At 50.9% G+C, this 23,870-nt stretch overlaps 1 protein-coding gene across 4 annotated transcripts; it reads left to right on the top strand.

Annotated features, from left to right (window-relative positions):
* The first annotated feature begins 373 nt into the window (after positions 1-373).
* Positions 374-4,393, top strand: LOC100284813 (uncharacterized). Of its 4 annotated transcripts, none has more exons than XM_008679123.4 (4): positions 374-1,052; positions 2,957-3,736; positions 3,819-3,909; positions 3,969-4,139. In XM_008679123.4, exons 1-4 carry the CDS (start codon positions 527-529, stop codon positions 3,988-3,990), a joined length of 1,419 nt encoding a protein of 472 aa, XP_008677345.1. In that variant the 5' UTR covers positions 374-526; the 3' UTR covers positions 3,991-4,139. The 4 variants fall into 4 exon arrangements, 3 of the variants coding, with proteins under 3 accessions (XP_008677345.1, NP_001151180.1, NP_001400051.1); NR_182113.1 differs by having other exon boundaries at positions 380-1,052; positions 2,943-3,736; positions 4,003-4,393; NM_001157708.2 differs by having other exon boundaries at positions 380-1,052; positions 4,003-4,393.
* The last annotated feature ends 19,477 nt before the right edge of the window (positions 4,394-23,870 follow it).

The following is a 23,870-nucleotide window of genomic DNA, read 5'->3' as shown; positions in this document are numbered from 1 at the left end:
TATGTAATAATGACATTTATGATATTTGTGACATTTATCTCTATACACTCTGTCATTATATGTGATGTTCTTCTTTGACGCACATGTGAGACAAACCCGGCTTTATCCATTAAATCCGGGTGTGACAACCACTTGGAGAGCCACAAAAATAGATCAAAATTTGTAACTTAATCCTTTAATGGCTAGTTTGGAAAATCTATTTTTAAGGGATTTCTATTTTTAAGGGAAAATGAATTAATTTCCCTTGAGAAAATCAAAATCTCTTAGAAAAATAAGGTTTCCAAACTAAGCCTAATAATTTGTTTTTATTATATTTTATATAGACCACTAGTTAATGGATGCGAGAGATTATAAAATAGATTCTTTGAATCTCACATGGAAAGAATTTTTTTTCCGCATAGGCTCAGGGTTGCGTGGCAGCGTGGAGCATATTCAACACCGCCGTCAGCCCGTCACCGCAGGCCGCAGCAGGCTCGCTTCGCTTGCGCCTCCCCCCTTCCCCGCCGTCGCCGCCGCCGCCGGAGCCATGTCCGGCTCGGCGTTGCAGGCGGTGGAGCCCCGCCCAGCGGCAGCCGCGACGACTGCCGCGGCTTCTCCGGCCGCCACGGCTCAGCCCGCGGCGGTGGCAGCGGCTAGGGGAGCGAGAGGGTGTGGCGGCCCAGCGCGTGCATCGGGGCCGGAGGCAACGATGGAGCACGTGCTGCTGGCGCTGCGGGAGACGGAGGCGGAACGGGAAGCGCGGATCCGCGGCGTCTTCGGCTTCTTCGACGCCGCGGGGCAGGGCCACCTCGAGCACGCGCAGATCACGGCCGGTCTCATCGCGCTGCGCGTCCCCGAGGAGACCAGCGGAGCAGGCGCCGAGGCCGAGGACTACGCGCGCGCGCTGCTGCGGGCCTGCGACCGGGACCGCGACGGCCGCGTCGGTTATGACGACTTCCGGAGGTACATGGACGACAAGGAGCTCGAGCTCTACCGCATCTTCCAGGCCATCGACGTCGAACACAACGGATGTATCCTGCCCGAGGAGCTCTGGCACGCGCTCGTCAAGGCTGGTAACTGCAATGCCACCGCTCTTCGCCTTATTCTTTCCATTTAGTGACCCCTCTAGCATAGCTCGATTTTGGGGTGCTGTGGAATACTCCAATGAGTTTGAGTGAGAGAATGTGCGACTCCGTGAATACAATAGTGTTTTCCTGAGCTAAAAAAAATTAAGTGTTCCTTGAGATGTCATGAGAAATGTACTCCCTATCTGAATAATGCCATAAGCTTAGTTCAGTACTTCACTGTTCTTTGTTGCTTGAATGCTTGTAGTGGTGGAAGCTAGGGTGTCCAGTTGTCCACTCTTGAAAAGTTGAATAATAGTGCATTACATGTTTGTGCTGCAGTATCCCTGACTAATCTAGGTACCCCGAGTTCAAATTCGGCAAATGGTGTAACAAAATTTAATGCTCGATATATTGACGGATACGTCAAGCAAGTTGGTCGGTTGCTTTTGATCAATAAGGTCACTCAAGTTTTGTGATGGTTCTAGACTTCTAGTGATGCCATAGGGACATGGGCTCCTTAGAATAGGTAACTAGATAAAGGCCCTTTTTCCAAATTTGGTGATTAGGATGCAACACAAAGTATTGATGGAGACATACTGCATGGGATAGTTTCTTTTTTTGGTAAAATAAGTCAACAATTTATGTCAATACTCTACTCTGGCTTTAAATATCAGAGTGGCAAAATTTGGGGTTTCCTAACATTGAAATTCTTTACTACATTTCCTAATGTCAGCTTTGAGAAAGTCCTTTTATGTTAAACTGAGTTCAGTTCTATTTGTTGTTACTTGTGGTGGAAGCTATATCCTTTCCCTTGGAAAGTGAAAGTATAAGGCAATGAATGCTTCATGAGTTGAGTTAGAGAGTTGGAGTAAGTATTTATGGTGGTGGTTATGATGTTCAGTATTTTTTTTTCACCAAGGAGGTTTCACTTGGATAAGTTTAGGCAGTTCCCATGTGGAAATTCTACAACTGGTTGTTGCTGACAGCTGTAAGAAGATTAGTGCTTTTGAGTGACCTGGTAAATGTAGTTGTGATCTTGACGGGAAGGTTGATATCATACAATATGGTTAGAGTACAAGTGAATTGTCCATCTCTCTCCATCAACTTAAGCTTTTGAGTTGAACTAATTGCTGCATGCAACTTAATATGGTATCAAAGCCAAATGTCTCGAGTTCAAAACCTGGTTAGCGCAATTATATAAAATAATTGTTGCTTGCTTTTATTTTACGTCTGAGGCGTGAGAGAGCCTGAGCCTCAGCGTGAGGGGGGGGGGTGTTAGAATAGAAGTGAATTGTCCATCTCTTTCCACTAGCTTAAACTTTTGGCCTCGACGAGGGGAGTGTTGGAATAGAAGTGAATTGCCCATCTCTCTCCACCAGCTTAAACTTTTGTGTTGAACCAGTTGGTGGTGTTTTTGGTGGTGTTTTTTTGTTCCTAATGGACCCTTTTATGTATGCATGTGTCTGGCCTCCGTAAGGAATCTCATGTTTGTTTGTATTTTTGGTCTTCTTTAGACCTTGTTACCTTCTCTTCTTAATATATAAAATGTCGCGGTTCTCCTTCCCATCTGAGAAAAAAAGTTGGTGCATGCAACTTAATAAATGCCAGCAACATATGGACTAGTCCTTGGAATGCCAATCATAACATGCAATGCTTCCATTTTAGCATTGCAATGTGCTTCAGCATTTCATAGTTTTAATCAGTTTTGATATCTTAATAGATGTCTAAGTCACCATTCCAAAAATACGAAGTGGTTCCTTGTATGCGAAGTTTGTTTTAGCTTTGGATAACGCAGTGTGTTGTATTTGTTGACACTGATAGGAAACATAAATAGCTATGTTCCAAGGAGCTGGCTGATAAATCTAGTCTTTGTGATATGTCTTACAAGTATATCAGTTTAATGTTTGCAGGTATAGAAATTGATGATGAAGAGCTTGCAAGATTTGTTGAGCATGTGGATAAGGACAATGATGGTATTATTACTTTTGAGGAGTGGAGAGATTTTCTTTTGCTTTATCCTCATGAAGCAACCATGGAAAACATATATCATCACTGGGAAAGAGTCTGCCTTGTAGATATCGGTGAGCAGGCTGCTATACCAGAAGGGATAAACAAACATGTAAGTGCGAGCAAATATCTGATTGCAGGAGGCATCGCTGGTGCAGCATCTCGCACTGCAACTGCACCTCTTGATCGCCTCAAAGTAAATATGCAAGTGCAAACGAACTGTATTGCAGTTGTAGATGTAGTTAAGGGTATATGGAGAGAAGGTGGTCTACTGGGATTTTTTAGAGGGAATGGACTGAATGTGGTAAAAGTTGCTCCAGAAAGTGCTATAAGGTTCTATACCTATGAAATGCTTAAAGAATACATAATGAAAAGTAAAGGAGAAAATAAGGGTGACATTGGTACTTCTGGACGTCTCATGGCTGGGGGTTTGGCTGGTGCTATCGCACAGACAGTGATTTATCCCATGGATTTGGTGAAGACTCGTCTGCAGACTTATGAGGGAGGCAGAATTCCTAGCCTTGGCGCACTATCAAGGGATATATGGACACATGAAGGTCCTCGAGCATTCTACAGAGGCCTTGTTCCATCATTGCTTGGCATGGTCCCTTATGCTGGAATTGATCTTACTGTTTATGAAACACTGAAAGAAATGTCCAGGACATATGCCCTCGTGGACAAAGGTACATTTCTACCAGTATATATTGGTACTTCCACCCTATTAGTTATATTTCTGTGTTACTAAGTTATGATTTTATGATGTAGATCCTGGCCCTTTAGTACAGCTGGGCTGCGGAACAGTCTCTGGAGCGCTAGGAGCGACATGCGTTTATCCTTTACAAGTCATCAGAACAAGGTAAACGATAGTATTTCATTGATAGCAATGTAGGCTTGTACAGCCATGAAGCTCTGCAGAATGCAAGCTCCTTTCTATTAATGTTGTTTGCAGAATGCAAGCTCAGCCAGCCAATTCAGAGGATCCATATAGGGGGATGACCGATTGTTTCCGGATAACTCTGCGTCGTGAAGGAGTTTCTGGATTTTACAAAGGCCTTGTACCAAATCTTCTTAAAGTGGTGCCAGCTGCAAGCATTACCTATCTTGTTTATGAGACAATGAAGAAAAGTCTCTCCCTAGATTAAGTGACTTTGTAGATTCTGGATATCAGCGACTGACTCTATAGATAGTGTCGAGGCATGATCTTCCTTGATGAGTAGGTTCTAACTTAATGGGCCTGAGGTGTAAGATAGTAGTATTTTTGGCCTCAGGATACAGATGATGCAGGGCATTTTCATTATTATTGGTAGAAATAAAACGCGATACCTGTCAGAACATCAAGGGCCCATATTGGAATGCTAGTAGTTGGCCTTCTTTGTAAAAGCCTCTACTATATATATATATATATATATATATATATATATATATATATATATATATATATATATATATATATATATATATATATATATATATATATATATATATATATATATATATATATATATATATATATATATATATATATATATACACCGGGTCAACAGTTTCCAGTCACAGCGCCGTTACACCGTTTCCTCCGTCAGCCAGCCACCTCTCCCACGTTTCCTGTTTCTAAAACCGTATTCGCGCAATCAACGGAGGCAAACCCGCGTCGATAGGAAGAAAACCCCAGCCGCGTAGTCTTTCCTTTCGTCGGAGGCGACTCGCCAGACGATTTTCGCTGCTCCAATCCAGCGTCGTTCCAATCCAGCTTACATCCTTCAATCTCCCAGCATTGGAGCCCGATTCAAGAAGTTCCAGGTAATCCAACATTGAAATACACCGAGTTTGCCGTCGATTTTTTGAAGCATTTCGGTCGATTGAAGTGGATTTGATTGTAACCCTTATTCTCCAACTAAATGTGTGATTTGTATCCGTTTATACATCTCTCTAATCGGGTCATTGCATCGCGCATTGCATCTCTTTTTTGTTCAGGAGCCCCGATATTAGAGCATATGTATTTATTCTAGATCCCCTCTATCGCCCGACATTCATAGATCTAGACAAAGACTGTGGATTAGGTATTTATTGATGAGTTAGCATAGAGTACTCTTACACAACCCAAGTAACACATATATGCTTATTGTATTTGATATATATGCATATCCTCAGTACTGTTTATGCACATTCACTTGAGTCATTTGTTTACACATTTGTTTTATTATCTAGCACTTGAGAATCCAAGTACCAAGATGATTCTTTAGATCCTCGTGACCTCACTGCTAGTCGTAGCAATACAAACAGACATGGTATAGACAAAATTAACATCACACTAAACATATGAACAAACTACATAATAATGATCTACACGTCGCTACGAGATCACAGAATCGAGAACCACTAAAATCGGGGTTATGGTCATCAAGTTATGATGTGATTAAATGATTAATACTAGGTTCTATGTTTATTTTATAATTCTAGAGAAAAGATAACCTAAAGTAGTAATTAATTCAACTTTAATCTAAATTATAAATTGATCATAGATCATATTTTAGTAGATTATAATGGTAAGCAGATTAACAAGACTAATCAACATAAGTTAAATAAAGATCTAATTATAAAAGAATGAGACATGGTATAGTAAATGTTGTTATTGTATAGTAAATATTCATATGAAGCTAACACAACTGGAACGGTTCAGAGTTAAAAACGGGGAAGTTATGAATTTCCAAAGATTTTATGTATTTGATATGAGATTAATTAGGAGATCAATTTTATTATTGTTTTCATGGATTAATTTGAACTTCATATGAATTTTCTATGATTTATACAAATTCCAGCATTTATTTTCACATTTAAAAATCATTTTCCAATTACTTTTACTGGATTTCTAATTCCCTGGACTGGGCGCCAAATTCGGAGAATAAAAGGGGCTAACACGTAAATGTTCTAAGACTCAGTGAGTAGTACTGGTGAACGGCGGGTTGAATACCTAAAAGTATAGGGTTTCTTTTATAAAAGTTCCAGGCCGAAGGGGTATCTGCGTATCTGGGCCGCCAGATCAGAACCAACGGCCAAGATCATATCGCTATGGTTCCGAGCGGGTACGCAATAACAACCGTCCGATCAGAAATCAATGCCGCGGATTTTATAACGCCCAGGTCTAATCTCCGAGCGTCTGATCCCGATCAAACGGCCTGCGTCAGATCAAGCCGAAACGATATCTAAGATCTAATCGCGGTCGCTCATTTAAAATCCTACGGTCCAGATTCCCCGCACACCTCATCTAATCCTAACCGCATGTTTTTGAGATCAACGGTCCTCATCAACCAACGCCCAGATCTGATCGGAGTGGTGCTTCAGGAATCCAACGGTCCACCGCTATCTCCCTCACGAGACGAATCTATGGCGGTGCGAAAATATGGGCGCGGAGGCGCCATTGCTGCGAGCTTCAAGCATTCACCCTAGTGACCCAACCTGGTGCTAACCTACGCATACGGAGGCTCAGGCGGTGTATCAGTGCAAATGTGGACAACATCACAGTGTTGCAGGACAAGTTGGAAGACGGTGAGATCGAAGCCTTCCGCCGCGATGTGGGTGACCAAGTCATATCGCAAGTCGCGGCCATGGAGGCGGCGGCTCAGGAGCGTATCGGGGCCATCGCGGCCAATGCGACTACGCGTATGGCGGCGTTGGAGAACGTCAATTCGGTCTAAGAATCTTGGCGGCCGCGGATTGAAGGATATATTGAATCGCTTCAAACTTCCGTCGATTCAGTTCGTTCCGACCTCCATCGCTTGACGGATGCTCTTGAACATGGCGGCCACGGCGCACCTCACAACCAAGAGGAGCGACCGCCTGCGCCATGGAGTTTTCCCAACGATCCGATTGGACACGGCGCTACACATCGGCCTCGGGAGTATGGTGGTGGAGCTCCGTTCTCCCCAAACCATCTCCCGAACAATGGTATGAATCCACCTCCCACTCCTCATCGTGAGCAGTATTCGGCTTATCAGTTTTGGGAGCACTATCCTTCTAGGTCTGAGGTGCATGGGGGTGGCTTCCAGGATATGATTCACCCGAGAACCTTAGGCAATCTTCCTAAAATCCAGTTCCCATCGTTTGATGGTGAGAATCCCAGATTGTGGCAAAAACGTTGTGAGGACTATTTCCATATGTATTCCGTTGGTCCGAGTTTATGGATTCAGGTAGCCTATATGCAGTTCACGGGGCCGGCTTCCCGTTGGGTGCAGTCGGTAGAGTCTCAGTTAGTTTCACTTACCTGGGATCAATTTGCTCATATGGTGCGCGAACGATTTGGCAAGAATCATCATCAGATGTTGCTTAGACAGTTATTCCATATTCGCCAAACTGCATCTGTGGCCTCTTATGTTGAGGAATTTCACTAGTTGGTAGATCAGCTTAATGCTTATCAAACCATGCCGGATCCACTTTATTATACAATGAAATTTGTTGATGGTCTTCGTGATGATATTAAGACAGTGGTTATGTTGCAACGACCTCCCGACGTGGATACTGCTGCTGTTCTTGCCCAATTGCAGGAGGAAGCTGGAGCTTTGGTGAAGAAGAGGGAATCTCGGTGGCCGGATTCTAAAAATTATACTAAGAATTTTGGGGCTTCAGTTTCGACAGCCAGGGATATCAAGAGCAGTTCTATAGCAGGGGAGGACAAGACTGCTACAGGCACATCGTCTGATGATCGGCTCACATCATTATATGCTTATCACAAGGCGAAGGGTTTATGCTACAAGTGTGGGGCACCATTTGCACGAGGTCACAAGTGTGCTGATGTTGGGGCGAAGGCAAAGACGCCACCCTTTGCTCGAAGTCTTCGCCGTGGTCGTTGGTCCAACGGAGACAAGACAACGGGCAGGGACGCCCCTCGCCAGATATGACATCGGACGAAGACCTGTGACGAGGTCATCCCACCGTGCGGCCTCGTCCAGCATGGAGGCCCACGTGTGATCCGGCCCATTGTAACGGGCCCTGCGTGGCCGCTGCGTGTTACGGGCCTAATTTGTAAAGGCATCCCTGTAATTACAGTTTGTAACCCCGCTTTATGGGAATATTCTGGGGATAATCTAGGTGTCTGAGGGCACATGCGTCCTTAGCCCAGGACGCTGGGCACTCAGACACCTATAAATACCCCCGCACAGTGCCCGTGAGAGGCTAGATGAACAGAGCTATTGCCATCTTGTGCGAGAACCCTGTTTAAGTTACTACTCCCATCGCTGGATCCCCTTGCAGCACAGAGCAAGTTCCAACATTTGGCGCCCACCGTTCGTGCTACGAAGAAACCATCCGCGATGGCACCCAAGAAAGCTAGCTCGAAGGCTGACGAGGCTGCGAAGGCAGCACTACTTGCCGCGAGAAAGGGCAAGGCCCTCGCCCTCACCCAATCCACCCACCAAGAGGCCACTAAAGACGATGTTCTCCGCACCCGCGAAGACGACACTCTCCGCACCTGCGGCCTTGAAGGACAATCGCAGCCTCCCCCAGGCTTCGCCCCACCGGAGGGCGCAGACCTCACCGAGGACGGTGAAGTCCTCGGTGTCTCAGCGGAAGAACAGCTACAGCTGCGCGCCCTGCGCCTCAAGAACCGCAATCTCCAGAGGCAGAAAGAGGTACTGGAGGCCAAGCGCCAGCGCGTGTCCGCACTAGCCAAGGTTCGGCAAATGATACGCGACGAAGAGCAGAAGGCCCAGGACCTCGAGCGGGAGATCGCACTGATGCAGCACGAAGGCTACCTCGGCCTACAGCACGGGCCACCCTTGCAGCAGCGCGCACAACTGGAAGACACGCGCGAAGGCCACCTTGGCCTACAGCACGGGCCACCCCTGCAGCAGCGCGCACAACTGGAAGACACGCGTGAAGGCCACCTCGGCCTGCAGCACGGGCCACCCCTGCAACAGCGCGCACAACCGGAAGACCCGCGTTTCCCCCAGCGCGACCACACCTTCCCGCACGCCGCGCCATTCCAAGGGGTCAACTACCTCGACGAGCAAAGTCCCCTGGCGCCACACCTGCAAGTGATGCCTTGGCCCGCTAACTTCCGGGCAGGGACCTATCCCAAGTACAACGGCATCATCGACCCAGCACAATACATAATGAGTTATCAGGTCGCCGTTGCATCTTCCGGAGGGGACGACGCCAAAATGGCCAAGTCTTTCATCATCGCCCTCGAAGGCCCAGCTCTCACCTGGTTCACCAGGTTGCCTCCGCTGTCCATTGATTCATGGAGAAGCCTCCGGGACAAGTTCCTGCTCAACTTCCAAGGGTACCGCCCAGACACCGACGCCTTGGCCGAACTCTCGCTCTGCAAGCAGCTGGAAAAGGAGACTCTGCGGGAGTATTACCGCAAATTTTTAACACTCAAGTCACAGCTGCCCTCAGTCGATGACCAGATCGCTATCCACTACGCTATCAGTGGCCTTCGCGCCGGCGTCCTCTATAGCCACTGCATTAGAGATCCGCCCAAGAACCTCCAGGAATTATATCAACTGTTTGAAAAATACGCCAAATCCGAAGAGCTCCACCAGCGCAAGGTTGAGTCCCAAAGGAAGCCCAAAGATGCCCCACAGTCCACCGAACATGGACAAGGACTCCGCAGCAAGACTCCGGTCGAGACGGCCGCAACCAACAGCAAGTGCACAACATCGCCAACCAGCACCCCGCTGCTGACGCCCCTCGTCGCCAGGAATATCCCCCCAGGGCCGCGGAAATGGAACTCGCGGTAGGGGTCGGGGGCGTGCGCAGCCGCCGCGCCGATTCTACTGCCTCTTCCATGGCGAAGACTGCGCCCACCAAACCAAAGACTGCCCAGAAACGAAGGCCACCAAAGACAGGATGGCACGGGCGCAGCCAGCCGACAACCCCAGAGTTGTCGCGCACACTTACCAGCAACCCCCTCCACCATATATCCACGCCCCCGCCCCGCATCCACCGCACCACGCTTACCAACACCATCAGGAAGTACAAATCGTACCTCCCCCACCCCCACCACCACACTAGCAACATCAAAACATCCCCCACGCCCCAAAGCAGGAAGACTTCGCCGATCAGCCGTATCGCGGAGTCATTCACATGATCACTGGGGGGTCCAGCACTGACTTCGACACAAAGCGGCAGAAGCGGGACCACTACCGCAGCATCAACCACGTCGCCATCACTGGCCCAGTCGTGCAAACAAAGTGGTCCCACATACCGCTAACCTTCGACGCACGAGACGTCGACCTGCGCAGCGCCCCCCACAGCGACGCCATGGTTATCAATTGCAGCGTGGCAGGCTGGGACCTGCACAAAGTCCTAGTCGACAATGGCAGTCAGGCAGACATCATCTTCCTCCACGCCTTCGATCGCATGGGCATAAGCCACAGCCTGCTCAAGCCTTCGGACAACCCGTTGTATGGCTTCGGCGGCAAGGGCACCTTTCCCGTCGGCAAAATAGAGCTGCCTCTCTCCTTCGGTGTAGCACCCAATGCCCGAAGTGAGCAAGTGACCTTTGATATTGTGGATATGGTATATCCGTACAACGCCATCATGGGCCGGGGCTCCATCAATAAGTTTGAGGTAGCCATTCACGGACTGTACCTATGTATGAAGATACCAGGTCCGTTAGGCGTCATTACGGTCTATGGCAATCAACAGACTGCGCGCAACATAGAGTGGGACTTCGTGCCCGATCAAAGAAACGTGCACTGCCTCACGGCCCAGCGCGAGGCCCCCGCACCCGCCAGCCCAACCGACAAACAGCATGACAAGGCACAGCTGCAGAGCAACGATGGGACCAAGACTGTCCCCCTCGACCAGGCCACGCCCAAGCAGACAGTCACTATCAGCGAAGACCTCACTTCGCATGAAGAGGAGAAGCTCCTCTGTTGCCTGTCCAAAAATAAAGATGTCTTCGCCTGGTCAGTCCTCGACCTGGTCGGGGTCAGCCGATCCATAATTGAGCACAGCTTGGGAATCGACCCTTCGGTGAGGCCGAAAAAACAGCGGCTTCGCAAGATGTCCAACGAGAAGACAGAGGCCGCCAAGGCAGAAGTGCACTGCCTCCTGGAAGCCAAATTCATCGAGCCGGTGGCTTACCCCACGTGGCTCTCCAACGTTGTGATGGTGCAGAAAAAGAGCGGGAAGTGGCGAATGTGCATCGACTTCACCAGTCTCAATAAGGCCTGCCCAAAGGACAACTTCCCGTTGCCGCGGATCGACAAAATAGTCGATAGCGCGGCCGGATGCGAAGTCATGTCACTCCTCGACTGCTTCTCCGGTTACCACCAGATATACATGAAGGAGGAAGACAAGGCTAGCACCAGCTTTATAACACCCTTCGGCACATATTGCTTCATCAGAATGCCGGAGGGACTCAAGAACGTCGGGTCCACCTTCTCCAGGCTTACCAAGACAGTGCTCGAAGGGCAAGTTGGCAGAAATATATTCACATATGTGGACGACATCGTCGTCGCCAGCAAGAGCAAGGCGGACCATCTCACCGACCTCGCCGAGACATTCGCGAACATGCGAGACGCACGACTCCGCCTAAACCCGGAAAAGTGCGTCTTCGGCGTTCGCCAAGGCAAAATATTGGGCTACCTGGTATCACACCGCGGCATCGAGGCCAACCCAACCAAAATTCAAGCCATCATAAACATGACGTCTCCGCAATCCGCCAGAGACGTCCAGCGCTTGACAGGGAGATTGGCCGCCCTCAACAGATTCATCTCCAGATCCGCTGAGCGAAGTCTCCCTTTCCTCAAAACTCTCCGGGGCGCAAAAGACTTCGCTTGGGGACCAGAGCAGGAAGCGGCCTTCGCCTCATTAAAATAGTACCTGTCGGAGTTGGCAGTCCTTACAAGCCCCGACTCTTCACTACCTCTGTTGCTCTATGTTGCGGCTTCGCCGCATGCGGTCAGCGCGGCACTGGTGCAGGAGCAGACAGTTGAGGGCGTGATCAGGCAGTGCCCAATTTATTACGTCTCCGAAGTGCTGACGCCGTCCAAATGTAACATGACAGAACTGGAGAAGATTGCCTATGCAGTCGTTATGTCTTCGCGCAAATTACGCCATTATTTTGAAGCATTCAAGGTCCGGGTCACCTCAGATAGGGGACTCGGCGAATTGTTCAGAAACCCGGAAGCATCGGTGAGGATCGCCAAGTGGGCGGTCGAACTCTCCGGCTACCACATCAATTTCGAGCCCAGGACAGCCATCAAGTCACAAGTCCTGGCAGACTTCGTCGTCGACTGGACTGGGCCAATAACACAGCCAGACCCGTCCGCAGAGAAGGTTTGGACGATCCATTGCGACGGCGCATGGTGCCATGCTGGGGCAGGCGCCGCGGCAGTCATCACCTCACCAACCGAAGTCAAGCACAGATATGCGGCTCGCCTCAGCTTCGCTCTGGAATCCGACAGTTGCACAAATAACATAGCAGAATACGAAGCAGTCATCCTCGGTCTCCGCAAGCTGAGGGCCCTTGGGGTCACCACCTGCATCATCAGAACAGACTCCAAGGTAGTTGCCGGCCAGGTCGAGAAAGACTATGCAGCGAAGGACCCCGCACTCATGCAATACCTCGCGGCCATCCGAAGTCTCGAGAGACAATTCAAGGGATTCACTTTGCAGCATGTGGACCGGGCCAAGAATGAAGAGGCCGACGCATTGGCCAAGGCTGCCGCCAGAGGTGAGTCCCTGCCCTCCGACGTGTTCTACCATGTCATCGGCACACCAGCCGTCCGGAGCCCCGAAGGGCTCCAAATAACCAATGACAGCGAGGGCCACCGCATAGTCAACCTTATCATGACCGAAGACTGGCGGGCACCAATAACTCTGTTCCTACAGGGGTATTATCACCCAACCGACATCAACGAGGCCAAGCGCCTCAAACATCGAAGCCGGGACTTCGCACTAATTGAGGGCCAACTCTACAAGAAGGGGGTCAGTCAGCCAATGCTTAAATGCGTCACCGAAACTGAAGGTGTCCAGATCCTACGCGAAGTCCACAGTGGTACCTGCGGCTCTCACGCAGGGCCAAGGGCCCTAGCTGCTAAGGTGATCCGCCAAGGTTTCTACTGGCCCGCAATGATCTGCGCCGCAAAACGGGTCACAAGGTCCTGCGAAGCCTGCCAGAAGTTTTCCCCTCGATCAGGAAGCCCTTCGCAATTTACAAAGCTGATCGCCCACACTTGGCCTCTCCAGCGCTCGGGCCTAGACATCGTCGGGCCCCTACCTACGACTCAGGGGAACCTTAAGTTCGCCTTCGTCGCTGTCGAATACTTCACCAAATGGATCGAGGCAAGGGCTGTCTCCACAATAACATCAAAGACTGCCCAAAAATTCTTTTGGCAAAACATTGTTTGCCGCTTCGGAGTACCGTCCGAACTAACAGTCGACAACGGCAAGCAGTTTGACTGCCAAGACTTCAAGGATTTTTGCTTCTCCATCGGCACCAAGCTTGCCTTCGCCTCAGTCTATCACCCGCAGTCCAACGGAGTTGTGGAACGCGCCAATGGAAAAATCTTCACAGCTGTCAAAAAGATGCTCCTCGATGAAAAAAGGGCAGGTGGGCCGATTTGTTACCCGAGGTGGTCTGGGCACTAAACACAACTGAGTGCAGGGCGACCGGGTTCACTCCTTTCCGCCTTCTATACGGATCGGAGGCCATGACCCCACAAGAAATAAAACATGGGTCCCCGAGAACAGTTCCGTCAGCCGTCCCCGACGTGGACGAGCCCACTTCAAAGGATCTCATCGATGGAGACCGAGTCTTCGCTCTACAAGCCCTGAACAAATACCAAGCCTAGACAAAAGCATGGCGCGACCACGCAGTCATCCCAAGGGAATTCAGCGAAGGGGACCTCGTACTCGTCCGAACAGCTCGGACAGAGTCCGGGGGCAAGCTGGAGCCCAGGTGGGAGGGCCCCTTCATAGTCAAGATGAAAGCTTCCCCCAGCGCTTACAGGCTCACAACGCCAAGCGGCGAAGACCTGGAGCACTCCTGGAACATCGACAACCTCCGCAAATTTTTTGTTTGACTCATCAGGGCTGATTCGCCCTTGTAATTCGCAAAAACAATTTTATTCTGGCCCGCACTCTTTTCCTCCCGAGGGGTGAGGTTTTTAACGAGGCGGAGCCATGTAATATACAAGTGAAAAATCCCCCGCAAAAACATGCGTCGAAAAAAGACCGCGACGACGGTCTTCGACATTCGACCAATACGAAGTCACCGCGAGGCTCAGCGCTAGCCACCCTCGCGTGCGACAACTCCGTGCAGAAGTTGCCTAAGGGTGCAGTCGGATTAGCACAACAAGTGCAAAAAATCAAGTCTACCGCGAAGACTTACCGTGCAGAAGTCGCCTAAGGGTGCAGCCGGATTAGCACAATAAGTGCGAAAAATCGAAGTCTACCGCGAAGACTTACCATGCAGAAGTCGCCTAAGGGTGCAGTCGGATTAGCACAATAAGTGCGAAAAATCGAAGTCCACCGCGAAGACTTACCGTGCAGAAGTCACCTAAGGGTGCAGCCGGATTAGCACAATAAGTGCGAAAAATCGAAGTCTACCGCGAAGACTTACCGTGCAGAAGTCGCCTAAGGGTGCAGCCGGACTAGCACAACAAGTGCGAAAAATCGAAGTCTACTGTGAAGACTTACCGTGCAGAAGTCGCCTAAGGGTGCAGCCGGACTAGCACAACAAGTGCGAAAAACCGAAGTCTACCGCGGAGACTATCCGTGCAGAAGTCGCCTACGAGCGCAGCCGGGCTAGCACAATAACAATTACACCTGTCCGTGCAACAGTCCGCGCAAAGACCGACTACACGCACACCAGTCCAGCATAACTATTACACCCGACCAAGTACGTAACGCCTTCGCTAGCATAGCCGAATGTGCGAGGGCACACAACTTCATCATACAAGCCATTACACATGTACAAGCGAGGGCATCACACTCTACATCGGCTCAACCTTCGGAATAATTCCCATCTCCCTATAGTTGAATAACATTATCCTAAGCTCCTCACCCGCAAAAAGACTCCGCAATTCCCCCTCACCTGTACTCACGGCGGCCGGCAAGGACAACAGTTCCTGCAGGCCGGCCCTACTCACACGAAGCCGACCGCCGTCCGCCCCACTCACTCTACGCTTCGCAACCGCCCTTCGCCGCCTACGCCCAGTACTCGGACCAGGCACATCTTCTGCATCCGCAGCGCGCGGTGAAGCCTCCGCCGCTGCCACATCCAAGGCCGCAAAGTAGTCCAAGTCCTCATCCGACGACTCCTCAGTCCACTCAACCGAGCTCCCAGAGTCACCAAAATCAGAAAACTTAGATGTAGACCCATCCGATTTATTACCATCATCCACGGTCGAAGCCGCCAAAAAATTAGTAGTGGCGGTTGCGTGCGCAGGCCCAAAATCTTGAACCTGCGCAGCAACCAAGATTCAGCAACATATCCAAAATTCCCTAACTACCCACACCCACTACGCCACCTGCGAAGACCCAGCCGGCGCGGGAGCCTCCGCCGTCGCCTCCGCCGCCACCATTGCAGTTGCAGGATCTTCAACCCTCGGCGCAGCAGTTGGCGGCGGGCCTTCGCCGGCTGCAGCGGCTGCGGGGGCATCAGGAACACCTTCGGCGGTCTCCGGGGGTGGGCCTTCGCCGGCCGCAGCGGCTGCGGGGGCATCAGGGGCGCCTTCGGCGGTCTCCGGGAGCGGCTCCAGGGCGGCCTCCGCCGGGTTCGACTCCGGGTCGGGCAGCGTGCTGTTCAAAGCCCCAAAGTCATCCACCCTCTCACCACGCGCCGCCTGAGACACAGCACACAAATTCAGCAAACCCATACATAGCCCACATCCAACAAACACCAAACAAAAGCCAGACATTACCTGACCCCTCGCCGTCTCGGCCCGTTCCCTGACCACCTCTCGACCGTGGGGGCCCCACATCCGATCGTAGAGGGCTCCGGCGGATTCCTTCACTATAGGGTCCTCGACCTTGTAGATATCACGCTCGAAATCTTCATCAGCTTGGTCGAAGACTTCATAGTGCCGACACCCTTCGCGAGAGAGCGCGTTCATCGCCCCCTCGCAGGTGACCAGGGAAGCATAAGACATAAACCCCTCCACGATGGTGGGGAGCGCCTGCAACTCCTCCTATACCCACTCTAGACAGCGAAGTCCGGGCTCTCGGTCCGGCACTTCGAACTCAGCGGTCCGCGCGCCCAGCTCATGGTATGAATCCATAAGCTGTTTGCGAGTCCACTCAGCCTCCGTGCGCATCGCGGCTTCGGCCCTCTCCACATGGCTCTGCAGGGCGCGGAGCCGCTCCTCCAACTGCTCGGCGCGCTCCCTGGCAAGACCGCCCTCCACCCGCGCCAAATTGGCCTCCGCCTGTGCAGCCTGCGCCTTGGCGAGGGCCTCATTGGCCTCCCTCCTCTCCTCCGCCAGTTGGCGCCGGAGGTCAGTCTTCTCCCCCTCCAGCACGGCCACCTTGTCCGCCAGCTTGCGGCACTTACTGTCGGCGGCCGATTTTTCCCGGACGGCGTCGGCATGTTGCGTCCGAAGTCTCTTGACTTCGGTAGACACAACTGCCGTGAGGGCCCCCGACGTCACGCGGTCTGCGAAGTCAGCCGCCTGCAAAACACACGTAAGACCACAGCCCCAACGAAGCCGAAAAAAAACGAACCGAAGTCTAGCTCAATGTACCTGACTTAGTGCCTCCTTCATCTCCTTCAGCCGGCGGGACACAGCGCCCGCCTCGTCCCTGACAGCAGCAAGTGCCGGCATCTCGCCGCCGGCACTAAGAGTACCGCCCTTCGCCTTTGGCACCACGGCAGCCGCCGTGGTCGCCGCGGCAGGCGAAACAACGAAAAGTTGGCCTTCGTCCGACCCTGCGACGTATCAACAAATTACAAAAAAAAAATTCGAGTCAACGGCTTACCGACAAGATAGTCTTCCACACTAATGTCGGTGGCGAAGTCGGCGACGCGCTTGCCCGGCGACGGCAACCCTCGGGCCGCCTTCGTGGCCTCCGGCACCCTGCCGGACGCCGGTGCAGCCTTCGCAGACTTGGAGCCACCGGCGGCAGCCGCAGCCTCCGGCGCCCTGCTGGATGCAGGGACGGCCGACTTCGCCGCCAGCGGCGGCTGGCTTCCGCCGGGGGTAGCAGCCTTCGCAGCCCCCCGTTACCTCTTTGGCCTAGCTTCATGAAGCCTGACAACCGCCTGGCGCTTCTGTGCAGCTCCTTGGCGATCCTTGTCCATCACTGCTGACACAACAGCAGCAATATTCCGCCCATAAGGAAACACTTTCCATTCACGAACCATGCAAGATGTACAAAAGTCTTCGCCGGCTGCGCGGGGGATAGGAACATTCCTAGGCCACCAACCCCCGGTAACCCTCAGCATCCGCGCCGAAGACTCCCGGAGCTCGGGCGAAGACATCCTTCCTCCCGGGGCCGCGCATGTCCCCATCAACTATCTAGCAAAACCATCGGAAACCCCAAGTCCTCCCATAGCAGTACCTAGTTTCCTCTTCTTAGAGGATGGGGCGGCCGCCGGCACAGGGTCGTCTCCAGACTCTACCACCGGTTTCTTCCCGCGACGATCCACATCGTCTTGGCCAGGATAACCGCCATACGGCAGACGATTCAATTCAAAAACCCTGTTCAAACGGTCATTCGACCCGCGGATATCCCAGCTGCGCTGGCCCTCTGTCCTCGGCACGTACCGACCAACGATCCGCACCGCCCCATCCTCCGCCTCACGCACAAAGGCGGCCAGATCGCAGCTCTGCAGATCCAGCGCGAAGACAGGACTTCGCATCAGCTTCCCACCATGGGAAGGCATCCGGCGAGGGCACACTTCGCCCAACGCCCAGCCATGCGCCAAAGGCCATACCCCGTACGCCACGTACTCCTCAACCAAATCTCGCCCACTGCTCAGGCCGGCGGCGCACCGAAGGGCCCCTTCGTCCGCATCCTCCTCCGCCATTTCAAAAGGTGGGTATGCTGAGTAAAAATGCGAGCACATCTCGGACACGGGGAGCCCCGGATGGTCTTCGACGGTACCCTCCCCAACATAGAACCAAAACTCATGCCAATTGCCCCACTTGTTGCGGGCGCAAGGAACTAACTCAACCACCTCCACCGTGGTCTTGCCGGTCTTCGGCGTAAATGTACAGGACCCAAACTGGGCAACTTCATCTCCAATCATCCTCTTCTGCCAGTGCAGGCAATAATACTTCATGAAGACTTCGACTGATGGCCGTCCGCCGTACGAAGTCGTCGCCCAGACATACTTCGATAGAGCCACCACGACATTCGGAGTTAGCTGATGGATCTGAACGTTAAATCTGCGCAGGACTTCTCCAACAAATCGGTGCGCAGGCAGGCGGAGACCGGCGGTGAAGAACGCCTCAAACACAACCAACTCGCCCTCCGGCTCGGGGACTTCCTCCGTCCCCGGGACACGAGCGACTTTGCCGCCAAAGTAACCCAGCCGCTGCATATCTTGCACACGGGCCGACGACATCCGCGACACACCAAAATCCACCGTGTCGCCGGCGCGCAACTCCTCCGCCGCCAAAGTACTCAGCGTTTCCTCAGACGACGCGTCGGCCGGCGGCGTAGCGGCAGTGGAAGAAGAAGAGGTCGGCATCGCTACGTACCGGCGGCGGCGGCGGGCGGTCTGCTTCACTCGAGCTAGATCTCCGGCGAACAAGAGCAAGGAGGGCAGACGAGCAGCAAGACGGTGGAAAAGGCGACTAGGGTTTTCACGGAGCGCGGAAAGTGAAGTTCAAAACGCGCCGCCCCCACCCCCTTTTATACACAGGGCACGGCGCTTCGGGAAACCCGCAGTCCAACAGTACGGTGTCAATCAACGGTCATGTCAAAAACCCCCGCGGAACCACTTCGAGCGAGGGCAGCGTCTCCGCCATCTAGCGACGTCTTCGGCACCAGTTGACTTAGTTGAACTGGTCCCTCGGAGGGCAAATGTTAGGGCGAAGGCAAAGACGCCACCCTTCGCTCGAAGTCTTCACCGTGGTCATTGGTCCAACGGAGACAAGACAACGGGCAGGGACGCCCCTCGCCAGATACGACATCGGACGAAGACCTGTGACGAGGTCATCCCACCGTGCGGCCTCGTCCAGCATGGAGGCCCACGTGTGATCCGGCCCATTGTAACGGGCCCTGCGTGGCCGCTGCGTGTTACGGGCCTAATTTGTAAAGGCATCCCTGTAATTACAGTCTGTAACCCCGCTTTATGGGAATATTCTGGGGATAATCTAGGTGTCTGAGGGCACATGCGTCCTTAGCCCAGGACGCTGGGCACTCAGACACCTATAAATACCCCCGCACAGTGCCCGTGAGAGGCTAGATGAACAGAGCTATTGCCATCTTGTGCGAGAACCCTGTTTAAGTTACTACTCCCACCGCTGGATCCCCTTGCAGCAGAAAGCAAGTTCCAACAGCTGACTCGGTTCAGTTGCACTTAGTTGAGAAGATGTGGAAGATGGTGCAACTGCCAAAGGAAGATTTGGTGGAGGATACAGCTGATGGAGAAACAGAACTTAATGTATTGCACCTGTCGAAAGCAGCGGTTACTGGTCTGGAGGTTCCCCGTACGATGAAATTTATGGGACATATATCTGGCTTGGATGCTTTAGTTCTGTTGGACTCAGGGAGCTCACACTCTTTCATCAGTACTACTGTGGCTCAGTCCTTGCCAAATGTGACCACAATCAGTAAGCCTTTCCAAGTCCAAGTGGCAAATGGATTTCAATTACAGTGTACACAACAGGTGATTGGTGCATGCTGGTCTATTAGTGGTGTTTCCTTTTCATCCACATTGAATGTGTTGCCCTTGCCAACTTATGATATCATTATTGGTATGGATTGGCTAGAAGCTCATAGTCCCATGTGGATCCATTGGGCACATAAATGGTTGTGCATTCCTCTTTGGAATTCTACTGTAATGTTGCGCGGAATCCAAACTTCGGTCATGCAGACTGCCCTGATTCAAGTCTGCAGTATTCAAGACCTGTCGGATAAGGAGCAGTCAATTCTTAAAGGACTCCCTGATGATATTCAGCAGCTTCTGCATCAGTATTCGATAGTGTTTGAGGTGCCTCAAGGAATGCCACCTGTTCGGGATTGTGATCACAAGGTGCCCTTGCTTCCAGGGGCTCGACCTGTCCAGATGCGGCCATACCGATATGCTCCTGCCCTCAAGACTGAGATTGAACAACAAGTCACTGATATGTTGAAGACAAGAATTATCCAGCCAAGTCAGAGTGAATTTGCTTCTTCGGTCATTCTAGTTAAAAAGAAAGACAACACGTATCGATTTTGTGTTGATTATCGCCACTTGAATGCCCTGACAGTCAAAACTAAATTTCTAGTGCCAATCATCGATGAATTTCTTGATGAATTGTCATGAGCTGTTTGGTTTACTACTTTGGATCTTAGAGCTGGATTTCATCAGATTCGCATGAATCCACAGGACCAGCACAAGATGACATTTCAAACTCATCACGGCCACTATGAGTTTCGAGTGATGCCTTTTGGACTTTCTGGGGCCCCAGCGACTTTCCAAAGCGCCATGAATTCTGCGTTGGCCCCACTTTTGCGGAAGGGTGTGCTTGTCTTCTTTGATGATATATTGGTTTACAGCCATACATGGGCCAAGCACTTGCATAGTTTACAGCAGGTACTTCATATTTTGCATCAACAACGTTGGTATGTTAAACTCTCTAAATGCACGTTTGCCAAACAATAAATAGCATATTTGGGGCATGTGATCAGCCAGAAGGGCGTAGCTACAGATCCTACCAAGGTTGAAGCTATGGCATCTTGGCCTGTTCCTTCGAATGTCAAGGATCTCAGGGGATTTCTTGGGCTTGCAGGCTATTATCGCAAGTTTGTCCGGAATTTTGGGATTATTGCAAAGCCACTTACGGAATTACTGAAGAAAGGAGTGTTGTTTGTATGGACTAGTGTGCATGATGAGGCTTTTTCTGCTCTCAAGCAATCTCTTGTATCAGCCCCGGTGTTAGCTCTTCCAGATTTTTCAAGGCAGTTTGCTATTGAAACAGACGCTTCGAGTTCGGGCATTGGTGTAGTTTTATTATAGAATGGCCATCCTCTTGCGTATGTGAGTAAAGAACTTGGGACTCGAAATCGAGGTTTTCAACATATGAAAAGGAATATTTGGCAATATTGATGGCAATGGACAAGTGGCGTCACTATATACAGCATGCCGAATTTCTTATATATTCGGACCATCACAGTCTATCTCACTTGACAGAGCAGCGTTTGAGCACGCCATGGCAACATTGTGTATTCACTAAGCTGCTTGGTCTACAATATCGCATTGTGTATAAAAAAGGGGTCGACAATGGGGCTGCTGATGCTTTGTCACGCCGACCAGTGTCTGAAAGTGAATCCTCGCTGTTCAGTATTTCATCAGGTACACCACAGTGGTTAACTCAAGTGGTGGAAGGATATTCCAGTGATGCACATGCGCAACAGTTATTGTCTGAACTGTCAGTAACTGGGCATTCTCAGGGTAATTTTACCTTGTCTCAAGGCATTTTGAGGTACAAGGGTCGAGTCTGGCTGGGGGCTAATGAGACCTTGCAACTCCAGGTGATTAAGGCCTTACATGACGGTCCAATGGGCGGACATTCGGGTTTTCCAGTGACATATCGCCGTATCAAACAGTTGTTTGCTTGGGCTGGAATGAAAACTCAAATCAAGTCTTATGTCATGAATTGTGTAGTCTGCCAACAAGCTAAGCCGGACAGGAATCGCTACCCTGGGCTTTTGCAGCCTTCGCCGGTACCTGAACATGCCTGGCAGATTGTCAGTATGGATTTTATAGAGGGTCTTCCTCGATCTGGTGGTGCTAATACTGTGCTGGTGGTGGTTGATTTGTTCTCCAAATATGCTCATTTTATTCCCTTGTCACACCCATTCACTGCTCTTAAGGTGGCTCAATTATTTGTGGATTCAGTTTATCGGCTCCATGGACTGCCACATTCTATTGTTTCGGACAGGGATCAGATTTTTACAAGTAAACTTTGGCAAGAGCTGTTTCGGTTGGCTAGTACTACTCTACGGATGAGTTCATCTTACCACCCTCAAACGGATGGGCAGGTTGAACGCGTTAATCAATGTTTGGAGACCTTCCTTCGGAGTTTTGTCCATGCTTGCCCATCAAAATGGATTCAGTGGCTGTCATTGGCTGAATATTAGTATAATACAACATTTCATTCTTCCTTGGGCAGATCTCCCTTTGAGGTGCTTTATGGGCGTCAACCGCATCATTTGGGTTTGTCCTTGGCTGATGCTTCAGTTCAAACTGACTTGCAGACATGGCTTTCTCAACGGGAGCTGATGGTTAATCTTGTCAGGCAACACCTTTTGAGGGCTCAACAACGTATGAAATCGCAGGCTGATAAGCGCCGCTCTGAGCGGGAATTTCAAGTGGGTGACAAAGTTTATCTTAAACTACAGCCGTATGTCCAGTCCTCTGTAGCTACAAGGGCTAATCATAAGCTGAGTTTTAAATATTTTGGTCCTTATACCATATTGGAAAAAATTGGCAAGGTTGCTTACAAACTCCAGCTACCTCCGTCAGCAACTATTCATCCTGTGGTACATGTTTCTCAGCTTAAAGGGTCTGTTGGGAATCAACAAGTGAGTACAATGTTGCCTGATCTGACTGACAGTACTCAAATTCCACTCCGGGCTCTGGACCGTTGAGTCATTCATCGTGGTTCGTCTTCGATTCAACAAGTGCTTATCCAGTGGTCCGATGGTGATGAGGTCTTGTCAACTCGGGAAGATGAAGAGGCTTTGCGGACAAGATTTCCAGATGCGCCCGCTTGGGGGCAAGCGGGCTTTCAACGGCGGGTGAATGTCAGCAGTTCTTCAGCAGCGGTGGGAGAAACTAGTGCTGAGGAAGGAGTACAGGAAGCTGAAGCCAAGGCAAAGCGCAAGAGAAGGCCTAATGTTCAGATTTCTGGTGCTGAGTGGGTCGTGTAGTGGGCCGTGGGCCGAATTGGTGTGGGTCGTGTGCTATTTAGGCTGTAATGAACAGGAGTATAAACCTGCAGACTGTTTGCTATGCGAGATAGGAAATGAATAACAAACAATTCCTCCTCACCTTTGCCTTCTCCTTGCTGTGACGGCTATCGTTGCCGCGGGGAAGACGAGTGTCTGACACCTCCTCAGCTCCATATCCAGCCTCGAACGACGTTCCCGTCACTAGGTGGCACCAGCGGCTACAACTTTCCTCTCTCTCTCTCTCTCTTCGTGTTTGTATGACACTGGCGAGGTCACAAACGAGGCTCCGATGATGCGGATCAGGGGAGGTAACCGGCGCACGACAAAGTGGTGGACTGGGTCTGTGCATTTATGGCCTCCAAGGAGCAAGGGAACAACCTTGGCGAGCTCCCAGGCGAGAGAATCGGTCTAGGCACAACCACCCGGGAAGAAGACCGACCTGACCGGTAGGTCCCGATCGGCGGTGGTAGCGGAGAGTGGACTTCGTGGGTGTTCCAACCTGGGCCGCAGCTAGGCAAATTTGTCCCAAGGTAAGGAAGTGAGTGGGCCGCTATGAAGGAGACTTGGCCCAAGCGCCAACTTATTCTTTTCTATTTTCTTTCATGTTTTCTGATTTCTAACTTTAAATCCATTTCACATTCAACTCATGTTTTGAACTCCTAAATTTCCAAATGTCCAAGTACATCCTAGTGTGAATATAAACTCTGTTGTATACAATATTATTACTTTTTCTATTATGTATTTATGGAAGGAACAAAT

This window comes from Zea mays, chromosome 4 (assembly GCF_902167145.1).
Source record: "Zea mays cultivar B73 chromosome 4, Zm-B73-REFERENCE-NAM-5.0, whole genome shotgun sequence".
NCBI classification, from domain to species: domain Eukaryota; kingdom Viridiplantae; phylum Streptophyta; class Magnoliopsida; order Poales; family Poaceae; genus Zea; species Zea mays.
The sequence above is the reverse complement of the archived record's forward strand: the minus strand, read 5'-3'. Positions and strand labels throughout refer to the sequence as shown.

Excerpts from the sequence above, each read along its gene's own strand:
- LOC100284813 (NM_001157708.2), top strand. The coding sequence starts at position 527 with ATGTCCGGCTCGGCGTTGCAGGCGGTGGAGCCCCGCCCAGCGGCAGCC. Across the intron at positions 1,053-2,956 it reads GCACGCGCTCGTCAAGGCTG|GTATAGAAATTGATGATGAA; the intron begins GTAACTGCAATG and ends TAATGTTTGCAG. Across the intron at positions 3,910-4,002 it reads TTACAAGTCATCAGAACAAG|AATGCAAGCTCAGCCAGCCA; the intron begins GTAAACGATAGT and ends TGTTGTTTGCAG.